The 15,428-nt window shown below is 41.3% G+C and overlaps 1 protein-coding gene across 1 annotated transcript in view; it reads left to right on the top strand.

Annotated features, from left to right (window-relative positions):
- The window catches only part of CDH4 (cadherin 4), a 426,117-nt gene that overhangs the window by 261,848 nt on the left and 148,841 nt on the right, over positions 1–15,428 (top strand). Inside the window, exon 4 of the mRNA XM_082065460.1 lies at positions 11,911–12,087. Coding sequence (XP_081921586.1) covers positions 11,911–12,087 — 177 coding nt within the window. The remainder of the gene's footprint in view (positions 1–11,910; positions 12,088–15,428) is intronic.

The raw sequence follows: 15,428 nt of genomic DNA, 5'->3' as shown, positions 1-15,428 counted from the left end.
TCCTAATTGCTGTAGATAACTGAATAACCTGGGAAAATCAGCACATTTTCACTGGCAACCACGGCAATGAAAGAATTCTGACTACCACATTAAAGTTTAATGCTAGTAGGATGAAATGATAGCAAAGAAGGTAAATATTTTTGAAATGTATTTTATGATACATGAAGCATACGTTTTCCCTCTTCCCCAGCAAACATGTGAATGTAAAATTTTTTCTGGTTAATACAAGTGGTGTTAGTAACTAGGAACTTTTTTTGTTCAGTCTTGCAGGAAACCTGATAGCAATTCAATTAGAAAATGCAAATGAGGTCACATATTTCCCACAGGAGTGCTGAATTACCCCAGAGGAAAATGAGTGATATTCTAGCATAACAATAAATACTTAAGATAAAGTTTCTTGTACTGTTCTTGTCTGGATGCCTGTTGTTGCAATTGAAAGCATCAGTTGGACCTGTGGGTGTAATTTGGAAAGAAGAAGAGGAAGAAAATAAAAGTTTTTTATGAAATAATATAAAGTCCTTGTAGCTGGTGTCAGCATTTATGAAAGATAAACTTGAGTGGGATAATGCTGCAGAACAAAGTAAAGCCAGACTTTACTTATCTGGAATTAGCACTGCAATGTCTTCTTTTCTGAGAGTGTGTGCATTTATTTCTAACAATTGAATGTTGATTTCACCAAAAGTCTAAAAATGAAGATTATGTTTGTGAACAGTGACTTTGCTGAAGACTTCAGTCTTCACAGTGTCCTCTGCTTCTTAGTTGCAGAAACTCAAGTCTTCCTAAGTATGTGGGTGGATATATATGTACCATTTGCCCATCACTACCCGTGTTTCCCTCTGTCTGTATGTTCTGAACTCCCCCTTGTCCCTCCATTCCCTCTGTCGTTTTGTCCCATCTGAAGTTCTGGCACATTCTTCCATATTGATCTTTATTTTTCAGTGCTTATATGTGCCTAAGCACATTAAGGCATGCCTGGCAATTTTTTTTTTTCTTTATTAGTTTAGATATTTTTCTGTAGTTCTCACTCATGGGTTTAAATCATGGTCACAGAAACACAGCATAGAAAGGAATTCATGTCAGAAGAGCTTGCAGACACAGGATATATTCAGTACATGTAGGATGCCAGTCATCTGCTGCCAGTGACTTATGTTAGGAAAAGAATACTGTTTTCTTTGAATTCTGTTTATGTCAGCCTGAGCTTCTTATTGTCTTAGCTTCTCAAATTCTGAGTATGGAGATATGTAAATTTTTGCAATGTTAAATCACTTGGAGTTGTGCAATTAAAATCTTGCAAATATACGGGCATGCAGCTAGTGCTTAAAACATTGAGAACTACTGTCAGAAATCAATCCTTGCCTAAGCCCAGCTCGTGTTTTATTATGTCTCATCTTATTTTGGGCTTCTTTCATAACCCAGGTGTGAGTCCAGAGCTATACAATATGAATGTGAAAAGCTGATTCTTACAGCCAGACTTTTTTTTTTATTATTATTTAAAGCCTTTAAATAATCATCTCTGGCATTTACCTGGCTGAGATTTTAAATTCCACTACAGCCTTTTATTGCTGATCACAAATACAAAGGTCTCCTAGCAAGGAAAGGCTTATTCAGCACTGATTGTGTTGATGACCTGGGTTATTGCTCCAGCCAGGATGCTCGGTGCAGGGATGAAGATGTAGCCTCCCCTTGATGGAAGGAAATAAGAGCTTAGGGAGGAGTTGTCCTTCCCATGCTCCTGTTCTTCCTGATGCTCTCAAGTGGCTGCACCTGGAAGAAACAGGAAAAAGAGCTGCCGCATTTGTTCCCTGTCCTTCCCCTGCGTTGGGATGAGATGTTGTACGCGGCATCACGGTGATGGAGTTTGCCCCATCGCACTGTGTGATCACTACAGAGGGGCTGAAGAAATGGGATGGTATTTGTCGTCCTGCCTTTTTCTGGCTTATGTTTATGCACATTTTGAGTAGTGGGTCATTACGCTGGGGCTGTCCCGTTTAACTACCTCTGTGGGGGATCCAAGGCAGTAACTAAGTCCAGTAAAACAGCAGCCAGCATCATTTTTATTTCTGTATCCTCATCAGTGAGACAAGAACTTGGCTGATCATAGTGAGGGTAGATACAGTGATTTCTGTTTACTTTAGGTACCTTGTGAGACATCGTTTGAGTTTTTAACAAATCAGAATAGTGGAAAAAAGTCAGAAAGCGGGTGACTAATGAGTATCATATAATTGTTACAAGTGCGATTTTTCCTGTTAATTGTGGAAGTCTAATGAAGATGCATCAGGTGACCTTGTGTAACCTCATGATAAAGTGAATTTGAACATGTAGCATTTAATCATTGCATGAGGTGGAAGTGCTGTTTGTGAAAACATGTGAACTTCCTTGGCCTGATTTTCAGGTGTGTTGAATCACATTGCCTTGCACTGAAACCAAGATAAGATATGACATACAGGTGCTCATTGCCTTGGAAAATCAGCCCACTCTGGGAAGTTTCCGAGCGCTGCACTTGCTGCATTTAGTTCTTAAACAGTCAGCATCTTACCAAGGGTCAGGCTCAAAGCCGTACTAGAAAGATCATCCGTAAGTGAAATTCACTCCAGATCTGTCTTTCTTCAAACAAAAGGAACTCCTAAGGACTGAACTGCCTATGTGGAAATAAGTTTTTCTGATAAAACAAAACCCTTGGACTGCCGTGTGCTGCCTGCCTGTGATGTGCGCCTTGCCCTCACCAGATCAAAGCCTTTGACCTCCGTTTTCATGCTCTTTGTTGTCAACCGCTGAAGTCTGACTGCCACTTCCAAAAAACATTTTGGACTGAATTTCCTAAAAAAATCCTTCAGTGCTGTGGCAATCTGTTGGCAGTTGCGCGTAAACATGAATTTGAGTAAAGACAAAAATTGCTTCATGCAGGCACATCCAGTAAAATAAACTTTTATTTTAGGGTCTGTGTGCGTCCACCTAGTTTTGTTTTAGCCCAGCTTGGTTGGTCGAAGCTCAGGGTGAAGAAGGGCTTTGGTTCCTCCCAACTTCAGGAGACCAGGTCTGTCTCCATCCAGCAAAGCATTTAAACATGCACTTAAATTTAATCATGCAAACGGAGATAAATTGGATGTGTTCACTTGTTCAAATTTAAGCATTTGCTTAGGTGCACTCCAGAACTGGGGGATAAAAGGCAAACAGCCTTTTCTCAAGAGCCTCTTGAAATAACCAAAGGATAACTTGAAAGGGACAACTCGCACGCTGGCACCAGGGAGAAGTACCAGACTGAATTACTTTGCTTTGTGCTGAAGTAGCAGTGGTGCTTGTGATCTCTTAAATCTCCTGTGATCTTTTTACTTGCGAACATTATGAAGAGAAGGAATATTGTTACATTTAATTCATTATGATTATTTTAATTCATGTATCTTTTGAACATCATGGCTTTAGAAAAATGAGATTAAAATTTTTCATAGGCTTATTAAGGTGTAAATTCACTCCCACTTCTTTCTGTGATGAAGAACAATTGCAGTAGGCTGAGTTCTAGAAGAAAAAGAAATGTGTTTTGAAACAATCTTTCAAATTATTTGTTAAAAGTTTTATCTGGGTAGAAGAACTTAGCTTATTAGCCCAGTATTTTATACATTTTTCTGAACAAGACATGCAGAATGAGAGCTAATATCAAGCTGCAGGGGTGGTTTATACTTTATAGTGTATGATGAGATCCTACCACCTTTATTCCTGTCCTATAGGTATCTGAACAGGTAACAAGTATGTAGTTTTCGGTAACTTAATAGCCATGCTCTTGAGAAGTAATTGTAGTTCTGAAGCCATTGTGTATGGCTCCTTCCAATTATGAGAATGACATTAACTTGAAGACAGAAGTGTCTTTTTGTAAACACTAGAAGTTAGAGTACAACAGTAATTTAGATGTTTCTTAAACAATCCTACCTAAGAAGCACTGCGAGATTAGATCTTACAAAGGGAATGTGTAAAGGTCAAGTTGATGTGGGGAGCTTTACAAGGAAACAGCCTCATCAGAACTTTTCATGTTGGGATAAGATGTTCAAGCCTTAAAATGAGACAGAAAAGTGCATCGAGAGCTGTGCTTTGTGGGTGGTATCGTCTTCTCCTGTTCACTGAAGGCTCTCGCAAGATTCAGAGCCTGACAATGACAAGAAGAGAATCACAGGTGCTTGAAACCTGGGGGAACCATAAAAGATTCCACCAAAGGCAGATGGATTTCTTCTGTGCCTGCTTCGGTATGTGATTCTTCCAGAGAATGGAGGAGGAAGAGCATCATTTGAAATCTTGAAAGCAGCGCCCGGTGCAGGAGATACCTCTAATGATCAGTGCTGTGTGGAACCGCAGAATGAATTTCAGCACAGCTCTGTCCCTCCACCCCAGGCGAAACTTCGCTCACCTTGGCGATACCTTTCGCGTTTCTTGTCTGCTCAGTAATGAACACAACTGTGTGTTTTCTGCAGGTGTCCTTATTCTGCTCATACGAAAGCGCAGCATATTGAAGTGCCCTGATGACTTACCACATTTCAACTTAAAACGGTGGTAATTCACCAAACATTGAGGCAAACAGAAGGTGTGGATGAGTTCAGTTTTTTTCTGAATTTCAGGCAGATTGTACTGGGAAATGACCATCTTCTGTCCCAGCAGGGCCACCTGCGCAGCAGCCACCTGAGAAGCCCCGTTCTGGCTCGAGGCACAAGCTGGCGTGTTGGCTGCAGCCCATGTCTACAGGGTCCTTCTCTGGGCCACTCATCTTGTTCGGTTTTCTGATCAAAGAGAATAATCTGAGTTTGTTTGTTTGTTTGTTTTTTAAATAGACATCTTCTGTGGCAACCTTGTGGGTTTTGCTGAGAGCTAGTGGGTGTCTCTTTTCTCTGGAATCCAGACTTTGCATTTAATTAAAGTTGCCTGCTAAGGGTCCTGCTGCATTTTTTTGTAAAGAAAGGATCTCCTGCTTGAATTACAAACCAGGGTGTTGTGTTCTCCCTGCTTAAAAATGTCCTGCTTTTAGCTATTATTCTTCTTCAGCCTTTTCTTCCTTTGCAGCCCTGCAACACCAAGGAGCGTTTTGATTCCTCAACTACACTGATTGCCTGTTATTAGTTATATTAGATAAAATTTTCCAAAGTCTGCAAAGCCGGCTAGATACCTAACAACCTTAAATTTACATAAATGCACCATTTTTCAGCTGTCAGAGAACAGTGCACGTACAAGTGGTTGCTCAGCTTTGACACAGACTCCTTGGGAGGGGACGTTTGGCACGGCCAGTGCACGTGTCTGTGTTTTCCGTGGCTCCTTCTCCTCCTCTGGGTGCAGTAACTCTGGTAGATTTTAGTCAAACTTTTTCTTCCCTGTCAGCTGGTGTATTCTGGAAGCTCGTGCACTTGCCAAATCTGACAATTTTTCTTCCTAATTGACTCTAATGTGAACTGCTCTATGCAGCCCCACTGCTAGCTGATAAAAAATAAAAATAAAAAGTGATGAATTTTTGCTTAACTAGCCGATTTAATTAAAATGTTTTATACTGTGATTGTATGGTTTCTATAAATGGAGAGGTAATTTTGTTTAATGAGTTCCTATCCAAACATAACATTCCTGACTGTATGTAGCCAGATTTGATAAAAGTCACAAAATCTGAGATGCCACTGTTTGCTTTTGTAAGTCATGATGATCAAACAACTTGATTTGGCACTTGAAATACCCTGTCAGGATTGGTTCCCTCTATTCCTGTTTATACCAGAAATTATTAGTATAGTTTTAAGAGCACGGGGGGTTCTTCTCTGTATCTGAACACTGTTCATTATCTTTAAAGTGGGAATCTACTGCCAAAATCACGTCTCATTGTCAATTAGTGGCTTCTCTGCAAACACATTAATTTAATGCCCCTGCTGAAGAACTGTGCACATTGGAACATCTTGCTGCTAAAACACTAGTTTTCAGAGCACTTTGACACAAATCATTCATGAATAGCAATTTATGCCGAGATGGTAATGGGACGTGACATGAAGCTATCTTTGATTAAATTTACCACAGCTTACAACTATTAGTAAATAGAGCTAATGTAGATAGTCACAACAGATTTATAGAGGGTGGATAAGGAGAAAAACAAGATTATGGATTCCTTACCTGTGGAATTCCTACAGAATACCTTCACATAGAATGACTGGAGTAAATGAAAGTCTAAAATAAAAAGTCTGATCTTCCTAAAACTATTTTTTTCTAGTCTCCAACTTTGGCGAGTTCAGCAATGACCTAAATAAAAAAGAATCAATTACCCTAAAATAAATAAATTCTCTGTTTGTTCTGCAACCCTTTCATTATATTGTATAAGAACACAAAATCAAATATCTCTCTCTGCTAAAAGATCAAAAACTGGAGAAATGGTGCATTTTGGGAAAAAAAGGCTCATTCGTTCTCCACTGCTGTCCCTGATGTCAGCAAAATGTTGCCTCCTTAGAACAGAATTCATGCAAATGTTTATTTTGCAGCACTCTCATGTTTCCTTTGTTAAAGAACTAAGCTATATTTTCATTGTCTTATTTTCTGTTTGGTAAATATAATTTTATCCTGTCCTTTCCGTAGCTACCATGGAAACAAGCAAAAATGCTTCAGATTAAATATTTTTAAACAGATTTTTTTTTTTCCTTGGTAGAAAATGGTACCAGGTTTGAAAATGCGCCTCGGTAGAGGAGATGTTTGAGCAACGGACTAAAGGTGGCTTCCTGTCCTCTTGTATTGATAAAAATATATTAAAAACACAGTGCCTCAGTTAAACCCTGGGAGTGACACTGGAAGCAAAGCAAGCCAAGTGTTATTTCTTTTCTGAAAAATATCTAGTCCAAAGTGTTGCAGATCCTGTAAAAATAATAAGACTGGCATATAAATAAAGCACAGGTTAAATCGTAAATAATTTTCACACTTGGGAAATAGAAGCCTTATTACCTCCCATCCGATCGCAGTTACCTTCTATTCCAAGTGCAAGAATAAAATATTTTAGTGCCGAATCTAGAGCATTTAGTTTTGCTGGTTGAACCCTATAAAATTAATAATCTCCAACAAACGTGCCCTAAGATGCCCTGTTATTTATACGTGGGGAATGGTGGCTTATTTACCCAAACATAAGAGTGATCCAAAATGTTCAGCTAAGCAGGAACACAAAATATGATATTATATTATGTAAATGGGTTTGTGATACGCTCTGCTGGATAATAACTTCCAGATGTCTCTGTAGCCAGAGGCTGAGGGATATGGGAGGCAGGTTGGCTGGGAGGGGAGACGCGCCAGCTGGCGAGACCGGCGACTGCTAAGTGTAGCGGAAGGCGAAAGCTGGTATTTCTTCACACTCACTGGTTTTATTCGAGGACTAGTGAAAAGTCAGCGGCTCGCAGCCGTCTTTTCACGAGCAGGAATGGGCTGGAGGGGCTGTGGGGATCCCACGTGTGTTGTTCTTTTGGCAAATTATTTTTCGAGCTCTGTTGTGCATAGAGGTTGAGTTTAGTCCGAGTCTCCCAACAAATGGAAGGCTGACGAGGCACAGACCAACACTGACAGGAGTTTATAGACAAACTAGGTGGCTATTCTGACTTGTCTTTCATTACCAGTGCAAAATGCAGATGTGGACTCTCCCAGATCTCTCAATGCCATGGCATAAACGGAGTTAGTTGGAGCAGCGTTCAACCTCACCACTTTGGAGTAAGGTTTCCTAAATCTGTTTGGTTTAGAAGTCTGACAGTCCCTAGGGGTTTGTTTACATGTCCTCTTCCAAATGCTGCAGGTTGTATTCACCGTCATTAAATGCAATTCTAGACTGAAAAGCAACGGGAAATTACTCCAGGAAGATGCCATTGAAGCTACTGACATGGACTTAGGAAAGTCCTACACCTTCTGAGGAGCAGCCTTTGCAAAGAAAGATCTTTGCATAATCCCTGTAGATGAGACTGTGACTCCTTCAACCTCTCATTGCTTTCTGAGGGCTTGACCTGCCATCTTAGTGAACAGTTTCCATTTGACTTCAGTTGGTTTTAATTGATTTTAACTGATAGTCAAAAAACAACCAACAAAAGAGTCACAAGGGGAATTGTAGGGTAGATTCTGCCACACTGTGCTGCAGTTAATCCTCAGGTCATCAGCGTGTCTTCAGATCAAACTCAGGGAGATCAAACTCGGAAGGGCTCTATTCCTGTCACAACAAATATTGGAGTAGCACTTTTCAGAGAAAGAAGCATTTTGTTAGCAGAAGCTGCATTATCATTTGCCCCCGTTGGCGTCCTACACACGTACGTCACAGTTACAGGCCACAGGACCATTGGAAGAGACACTGGACAACTCAGAGGAAAGTCTTGACTCCAGGTTTGCAGAATGTCGGCTTTAAATAATACAGCTAGCATGGCACACTTTGCATCACTTCATTAGCGAGCTCTAAAAAATTATGCCCTGATATGAATACTAAGGCATTAGATCATACTGAATCCAGAATCATAACAAATAAAACGTCCCAGCATGGTCTTTTCTCCTGTTGTTTTTCTTCATCCCACACTTTGTAATCATTTTTTCTGCTTGAATGGAAGGTTCTCATCTGTTTTGGTTCAGATGTATTTCTCTGGTTTGTCAATGTCGTAAAGTAATAGACAAGCATAATTACTGAATTATCTGACTATTTTATATCCTCATTTAATTGTCTGTGTATTGTCAAAGGCCATGCTCACACCTTCCATCTTTGGTGTTTGATCCTGTTGTAACGAATTATAAATGCCACCGCATAATTTTGAGAATGGCAAGTGGATTTATTTTCCCACTGGCCGTGTGTTTCATGAACTGGCTTCTCCGTTTTGCTGCAAGCGCCTGTCGTCCTTTCACCATCTGTGAGGGGGTGACGGCACCTCGCGAAAGCAACGGGAGGGAAACCACCCTAAGGCGGTGGCACGAGAGGCACTCGATTTGCTTGTGAGAAGGACTATGGACAGATTGTGTTCTGATGACACTACAAAAGGTAGAGAATATTTTATCTTTTGAAAATGCCTGCCTAAGGTTCTGGAAAACATATGGCCAGTAAGGCCATGAGAGAAGGAGCAGTTGTTATCTCAGTGAAAACTGTTATTCGGCAAAACCAGAACTGGAAGCTGTATTTTATAATTAATTTAATTTGATGCCACGTTCTGCTTTTGAGTTGAACTTTAGATCCTTGCAAATTCAAAAGTACAGGAGAGGTTTCTGGGGCTCGCAGTTGGTCGTTGCTGTTATTCCAGAGATGTTCTTGGATGTTTCAGTCAGAGATCTGAGTAGTTCTGGCATTTGTACTCACCAGACTTTGTTACTGCATTTGTCTCACAGCTTTTAAACAGCAGAAAACATGTACAACGTATTTAAACAACACCAGAGAAATTAAGGTCATGGGAATGCATCGTCAACAAATGAAGATAAAAAAGAGCTGTTGTTTAAAAGAAAGAAAAAAAAATTGTTGTTGCAAGACGCTTTTGAAGTTGTACATACCGAATTCAGAGTCATGTTGATGATTTATTCTAATGTAGGAAAACATCATCAAGAGTGACAAGCAAGCTAGTCACTGTCTAGTCACCTGCCAGCAAATATTTCATAAAGACTAAAAAGGCTGGTACTGCCTTGCTGAGCTGACACTAATTATTCCAGTATACATGGAGCTTTGGGATTCATGTTAATTCTCAAGTCTGTCTTTAGTTCAGACTCATTCCACTGTGTAAACTCAGCAGAGCACAAATTATTTGACCATCCTTTCATAATCTGTCCCCACGCTCACTTGCCAATTATATAAACTGATCCAAATACCTGCTCTCAAAGGATCCCCATTTGGGAATCGCAAGCCAATTAAAAAAAAATAAAGGGGGGAATATCCACTTTTCTGTAGCTCACGCTTGGTAGTTCTATTTCATGGTGACATTCATTTCTGGGTATCTTCTTTAGATAATATTGTTTTCATCAGTGTTCAGAAAATATATCTTCCTGGTGATAAAACTCTTTTTAGATGAAAACTATCAGATACAGAAAATTGCATCCCTAGGAAGGGCAAGCTCCACAGTATCTTGAATATCCCAAGAAAGTCTCCTCCTCCCGCATCTGATGCTGTCTCTTTGTTCATTATACACTTATACACTTATATCTAAATATTGAACAGTGGTGTAGTGATCTTGCAGCAGTTTAGTGACAGTGCTTGTCGAAGGTGTATGAAACAGCATAAACAGCAGTCACCTTGCTGGCGTGAGTTAGTGATTTGAGAAAAGTGGCTACGTGTGCAACTGAAAAAGACTGTATTTGTCTGTTCCGTGAAAATTCAGCTCTGGAACTGGCTCATTTTCTAAGGTTTGCAGTAAAAATAGCTGCATTTTTGCACAAACGCTTCCAACAGCTGCAGCCAGTGGATGTCTGCCCTCCACAGGTAACACCGGTTGGAGCCACGACCGAGCTGTGAGAACGGCCTCCCTGCTGCTGTGCCCAGCTCTGGGCATCCATGGAGCTTTGGAGACACCACTCAGCTCCATATACTGTTTAGTTTTTGTATCTATACTATATAGCTTTGGGGTGACTCCCCAGCTTTGTTGCACTTCCAGATCAAGAGCTGAAATGTACTAATGGATGGATTCACGTCTAACTATAAACCCCTGAAGCAATTAAATCAGTGCCTTCAGATAAATACTTGCAAATGTTTGTAGGATGTTTGACTTCGTGTGTTTGGAGTAAGACTAAAACTGAGTGTGGCTTAAAATTGCAGGACCCTCAAAAAATAATTTGCTGGTTTTTCCTACAGTGTTATTGGGTTTTGAGACGTTGCCTTTTGTGTTTTGTTTTTTAAGAAAAAGAGCTAAAAATATAAAATTCAGAGAGTAGTATTCCCACTAGATCTTACCTCAAATGAAGAGCATGTGGCTTGCAGTGTTTCTGATTTATCAAAGTTTGAACATTTTCTGGTGCGAGTGCAGGTCACCATATAGTGAAAAAAACCCCTTGTCTTTGTTCCTTATCTTTTCTGCAGACTTTCTAGAAGTAATGCCTGGAATCCTAGAAGGGCAAGGACTATTTAAGTATTAAATATATTAAGTATTAACCTCTGAAGAGCCTCTTCAAATCCACATTTCATTGATTCATCATTCCATAAGGCAGAAATTTTCTAATAACGAACTGAACTCAAAGTCCAAACTATGGTCCCACCATTTCCATTTTTATGCCACAGTGTCCAACACCAAAGGATGCCATGGGCAGAATCCCTAGTTCAAAAAACAAAAAACCACAAAAATCACAAAGAAGGACTCAGAGGTGCCCCAAATAAGGAAAATTATTTACTGACTGAGATGTGTTACACTTCGTAGGCTGTGTGGAGAGATGGGTATTTGGGATTTGTCTTCAAAACCCAGCATTTATGAAAAGGTCATTCCTCATGAATTACTGCGAAATTGAACTAATTCACCTTCGCATCCATGGAGCTGACACTCCCTCGGGTTGTGGTTTGTTTGGTTTGGCAGGACACAAGTGTTTGTAACCCTGCAAATGCCAAGGAGCAGGGTATAAAACTGGACCCATGACATAGGCTGTAAAGGAATTATCTTCCTTTTTCTGTGTTCCGATAGGTTGCATTTATTAGAAATTTGCAGAAACTTCTTTACCCTAATGTGCCGCTAAAGCTCCCTGCAGCTGCTGTAATGAAGACGATATATTCTGGGAGGCATTTTGATTTGACAGTGACAACTCCATATATTTGTGAAAATGAAGTGGCAGCAGAGTTGCCAGTAAAGCATATTGTGTCTTTATGATGCAGAAATATATCACATTAATAACAATGATTTTCACAGTTACATGTGACCGTTTGCTCTCAGGGAAGCACCGCTGTTGGGAGAAGTCCTAAGAAACAAGGAGGAGCTCACTGGTTTTGCTCTGTTGTTTCCAAAACAGCCAAAAGGACACAAGACCCTGCCTGGAGAGCTGGTACAGCAGCAAAGTGACACCCTGCTCCCCTGGCGCCAGCACCGCAGCGTGAACGGCCTGCGGCGGCAGAAGCGAGACTGGGTCATCCCACCCATCAACGTGCCAGAGAACTCCAGAGGACCCTTTCCACAACAGCTGGTTCGGGTAAGCTGAAAAAAAAATAAAGAAATAGTAATAATGATGGTAATCTCACAGTGGGTCTGGTGAAGTCGTAGGGGTGCTCCAAGCTCATGGAATGGGGAGTGTGGCTTGAAGAGACCGCAGCTGGAATATTGTGTCCAGTTCTGGGCCCCTCAGTTCCAGCAGGACAGGGAACTGCTGGAGAGGGTCCAGAGCAGGGCAACAAAGATGCTGAAGGGAGTGGAGCATCTCCCGTGTGAGGAAAGGCTGAGGGAGCTGGGGCTCTGGAGCTGGACAAGAGGAGACTGAGGTGTGACCTCATTAACAGTTATCAATATCTGAAGGGTGAGTGTCAGGAGGATGGAGCCAGGCTCTTCTCGGTGACAACCAATGATCGGACAAGGGGCAATGGGTGCAAACCGAAACACAGGAGGTTCCACTTAAATATGAGAAGAAACTTTTTCATGGTGAGGGTGGCAGAGCCTGGCCCAGGCTGCCCAGGGGGGTTGTGGAGTCTCCTTCTCTGCAGACATTACAACCCGCCTGGACACCTTCCTGTGTAACCTCATCTGGGTGTTCCTGCTCCATGGGGGGATTGCACTGGATGAGCTTTCCAGGTCCCTTCCAACCCCTGACATTCTGTGATTCTGTGAAGCACAAACTCTCTGCTTTTCCTCCCTCATGCAAGAAAAGTTGCATTTACACACTGCTGAAACACGGCTTTGCCAAAGCGCCTTGCCCCGGTTTTCCCTCCCCAGGCTGAACGCCAGCCTAATCGCCCCCTTCCAGCCCAGCCCTCAAGAGACGCTGACGTTGATGCCAAGATGGCACTTTGCCCGTGCTGTCATCCACAGAACGACTGCAGGTGTAAAGCTGGGCTTGGTGACACCGAGTGACGAGGGGGCTCCATGTCCTCCCCTCCCGTCGCAGAGCCGGGGTGCAGATGCGCGGTGGGGTGGGGGTTTGGCTGCCGGCCCCGCTGCAGATGGATCCCTCAGCATCGCTGTGCGGCTCGTTTCTCTACAAAGATGATCTCGGAGATCGAGTTTACCCACGTGGTTTTCTGTAATGAGTAGTGAATGACAGGAAAAGAAAAAGAAGGGAAAATGGACCTGTGACAGACACATTTGGTTGATATATTATTGCTGTTGATAAGTGTTAGCAAAATATAAATATATGTTGCTATTCCTCTTGCGGGTGCTGGTTTCAGTTCTTGGAGCGGTAGAAAGATTAGCTGTAAAAAAAAGAATTCTCTGGCAGACTGTTTCAGCTCTTCCCTTGGAAGCAAATTGTGACAATTATAAAATTTCAGGATTTATTTTGAGGAACACTGGTGTGTCGTTGGTGTCTTTTCTCAGAAGTTCATCTTGAAACAGTGCCTAGATTCAAATGAGTTGACATCGTTACCTGCTTCACAGTGATTACGTGATGCTTGTCTGCACAACCCATGTCTGGGAGGAAAAAAGGAGTTTACCCAGTCCTTTACAAGTTCAGGTGAACCTCATACAGTGACTGAAGGTGCATGTTCCCAATTGACCAAGTATTGGGTGAACTTGAATTGCTGGTGTCATGTCTTTGTCCAATTAGGGAAGTACAACAAGGAATAAAAAGGTACCACGTGGCAAATGTTTTTATGTCTGTCCTGGAAAAACAGGGAGGGAAGCCGAGTCTTTGTGTGGTCAGCAATGCTGGTATGGAGTGACCCGTTAAGGTGTCATCCTACTAAGCTGAAGAAATTTCGGAAGAGGAGAAATATCTGATGTGTCAAACATGTCTTTCTAAATCAGATTAATAATTTAGAATAATTCCTGAATTCTTGTGAAAAATAAGCGGAGTACTTGCAAAATGAATTTGTGCCATGTCCCACTCCCTGCTGATTTCTTTTGAGCTTTGACTGGATGGTGAGAGGACAACGTGGCACCACCTTACCATGACGAATTTGTTGATTTATAAAGACTGAAATCTGTGTGGCACTTTTTACCCCTACAGTCTGGAGATGAAACAGAAGGACTCAAGAATGCAAAACTCCAGTATTGATGAAAGTGACAAATAATAAATTTTATATAGGCACAGAAGAATTGATATTCATCACTTAAACTACGAGTAACCTTGGAAAGATAACCTAGCTGGTGGAAACACAGAGCTCCCAGATTGCCAGCGGTATATTCCACTGCAGTTTTTAAATACATATGCTAGAGAAAACATTGAAAATGAAGTAAAAAATGGGGTGGAAAAGAAAAAAAAGAGGCTTACAAAGGGCTGCTTTCCTTTTCATCTGACACACAGTATCGTAATGACAGGGAAGGTGGTACAAAGAGTGCAGCTTGATGGAGCGTGAGGCCCCTGATGTTTCAGGCTTGGGTTGAGTTTCTGCTCATCTGCAGCATCTGGCCCCTTTGCTGGCCCCTGAACGTGAAGCTTGGGTGATTCCTAGCAGGAGGTACCATTTCCTCTGTTAGACTTTGCTCTTTAATTATCCAGAATAGGACAAATCAACATCTTCAAAGACCAGCGCTGTCTGATTATTTCCATCCACATAATCTTCAGGTTTCCCTGGAGCATTCTGCTGTCTCCTAGATCTAGGTAACAGTTTTGATCTGATTTCACATGCTTTTGCTAACTGGGCGCTGAATATTTTTGTGTCGATCTGCTTACAAGCTGGAGCTAGAAGTGCACATGTGAACTTACAGCTCAGATCCCATTTGTACAGAGGGAAGTCTGCCAGTTTTCTCTGCTAGTTTAAATAAAGCGTTCAAACCCAACACTAGTTCCTGGACACTGGACTTTTTTTGGTCTGGAGAGCCCTGCTTGAGCTTATATTTCGTAGATATAACTAATGGAAACCAGTCCCTCCATTATGATATCTTTGATTCTGGTTACCTCCAAGGAAAGGAAGGGATGACATGAAAAATCTGAATATTTAAAAACCAAAAAGCCCTACCACAAGTACATTCTCATAGTAGCACTTGCTGTTTGCGTTTTTATAGGTCAGACTAATTTGAAATGCATAGGCAAATCTTTCGGGTTCCCTCCTACTCCTGCTTCCTATTGTGAAGGTAAAAATTCCATTTTTTGGAAGTTGATTAGCTACTTGTCAGTATTTTTAGCAAGGCTGTGCCTGAATGAAGTTTAAATCATAGCAAAGGTGAATGTAGCTTGATGGGAGCCACATACCTCAAAATGCAGCCCTATCTGGTTCAGCTGGGATCAACTGTAATTCTCTGCTCATTAAACCATTTCATTCTGATAAAATACATTAAATGAAAAAGTTTTTAGAAAAAAAGAGAAAAAAGGAAGACGTCACAACATTATCCCTGCCAAAAAACCCCTCTGTTAATTACAGGGTTTTTACTTTCAAAGGAACA

This window comes from Streptopelia decaocto, assembly GCF_964273445.1.
Source record: "Streptopelia decaocto genome assembly, chromosome: 14".
Classification (NCBI taxonomy): domain Eukaryota; kingdom Metazoa; phylum Chordata; class Aves; order Columbiformes; family Columbidae; genus Streptopelia; species Streptopelia decaocto.
The sequence above is the reverse complement of the archived record's forward strand: the minus strand, read 5'-3'. Positions and strand labels throughout refer to the sequence as shown.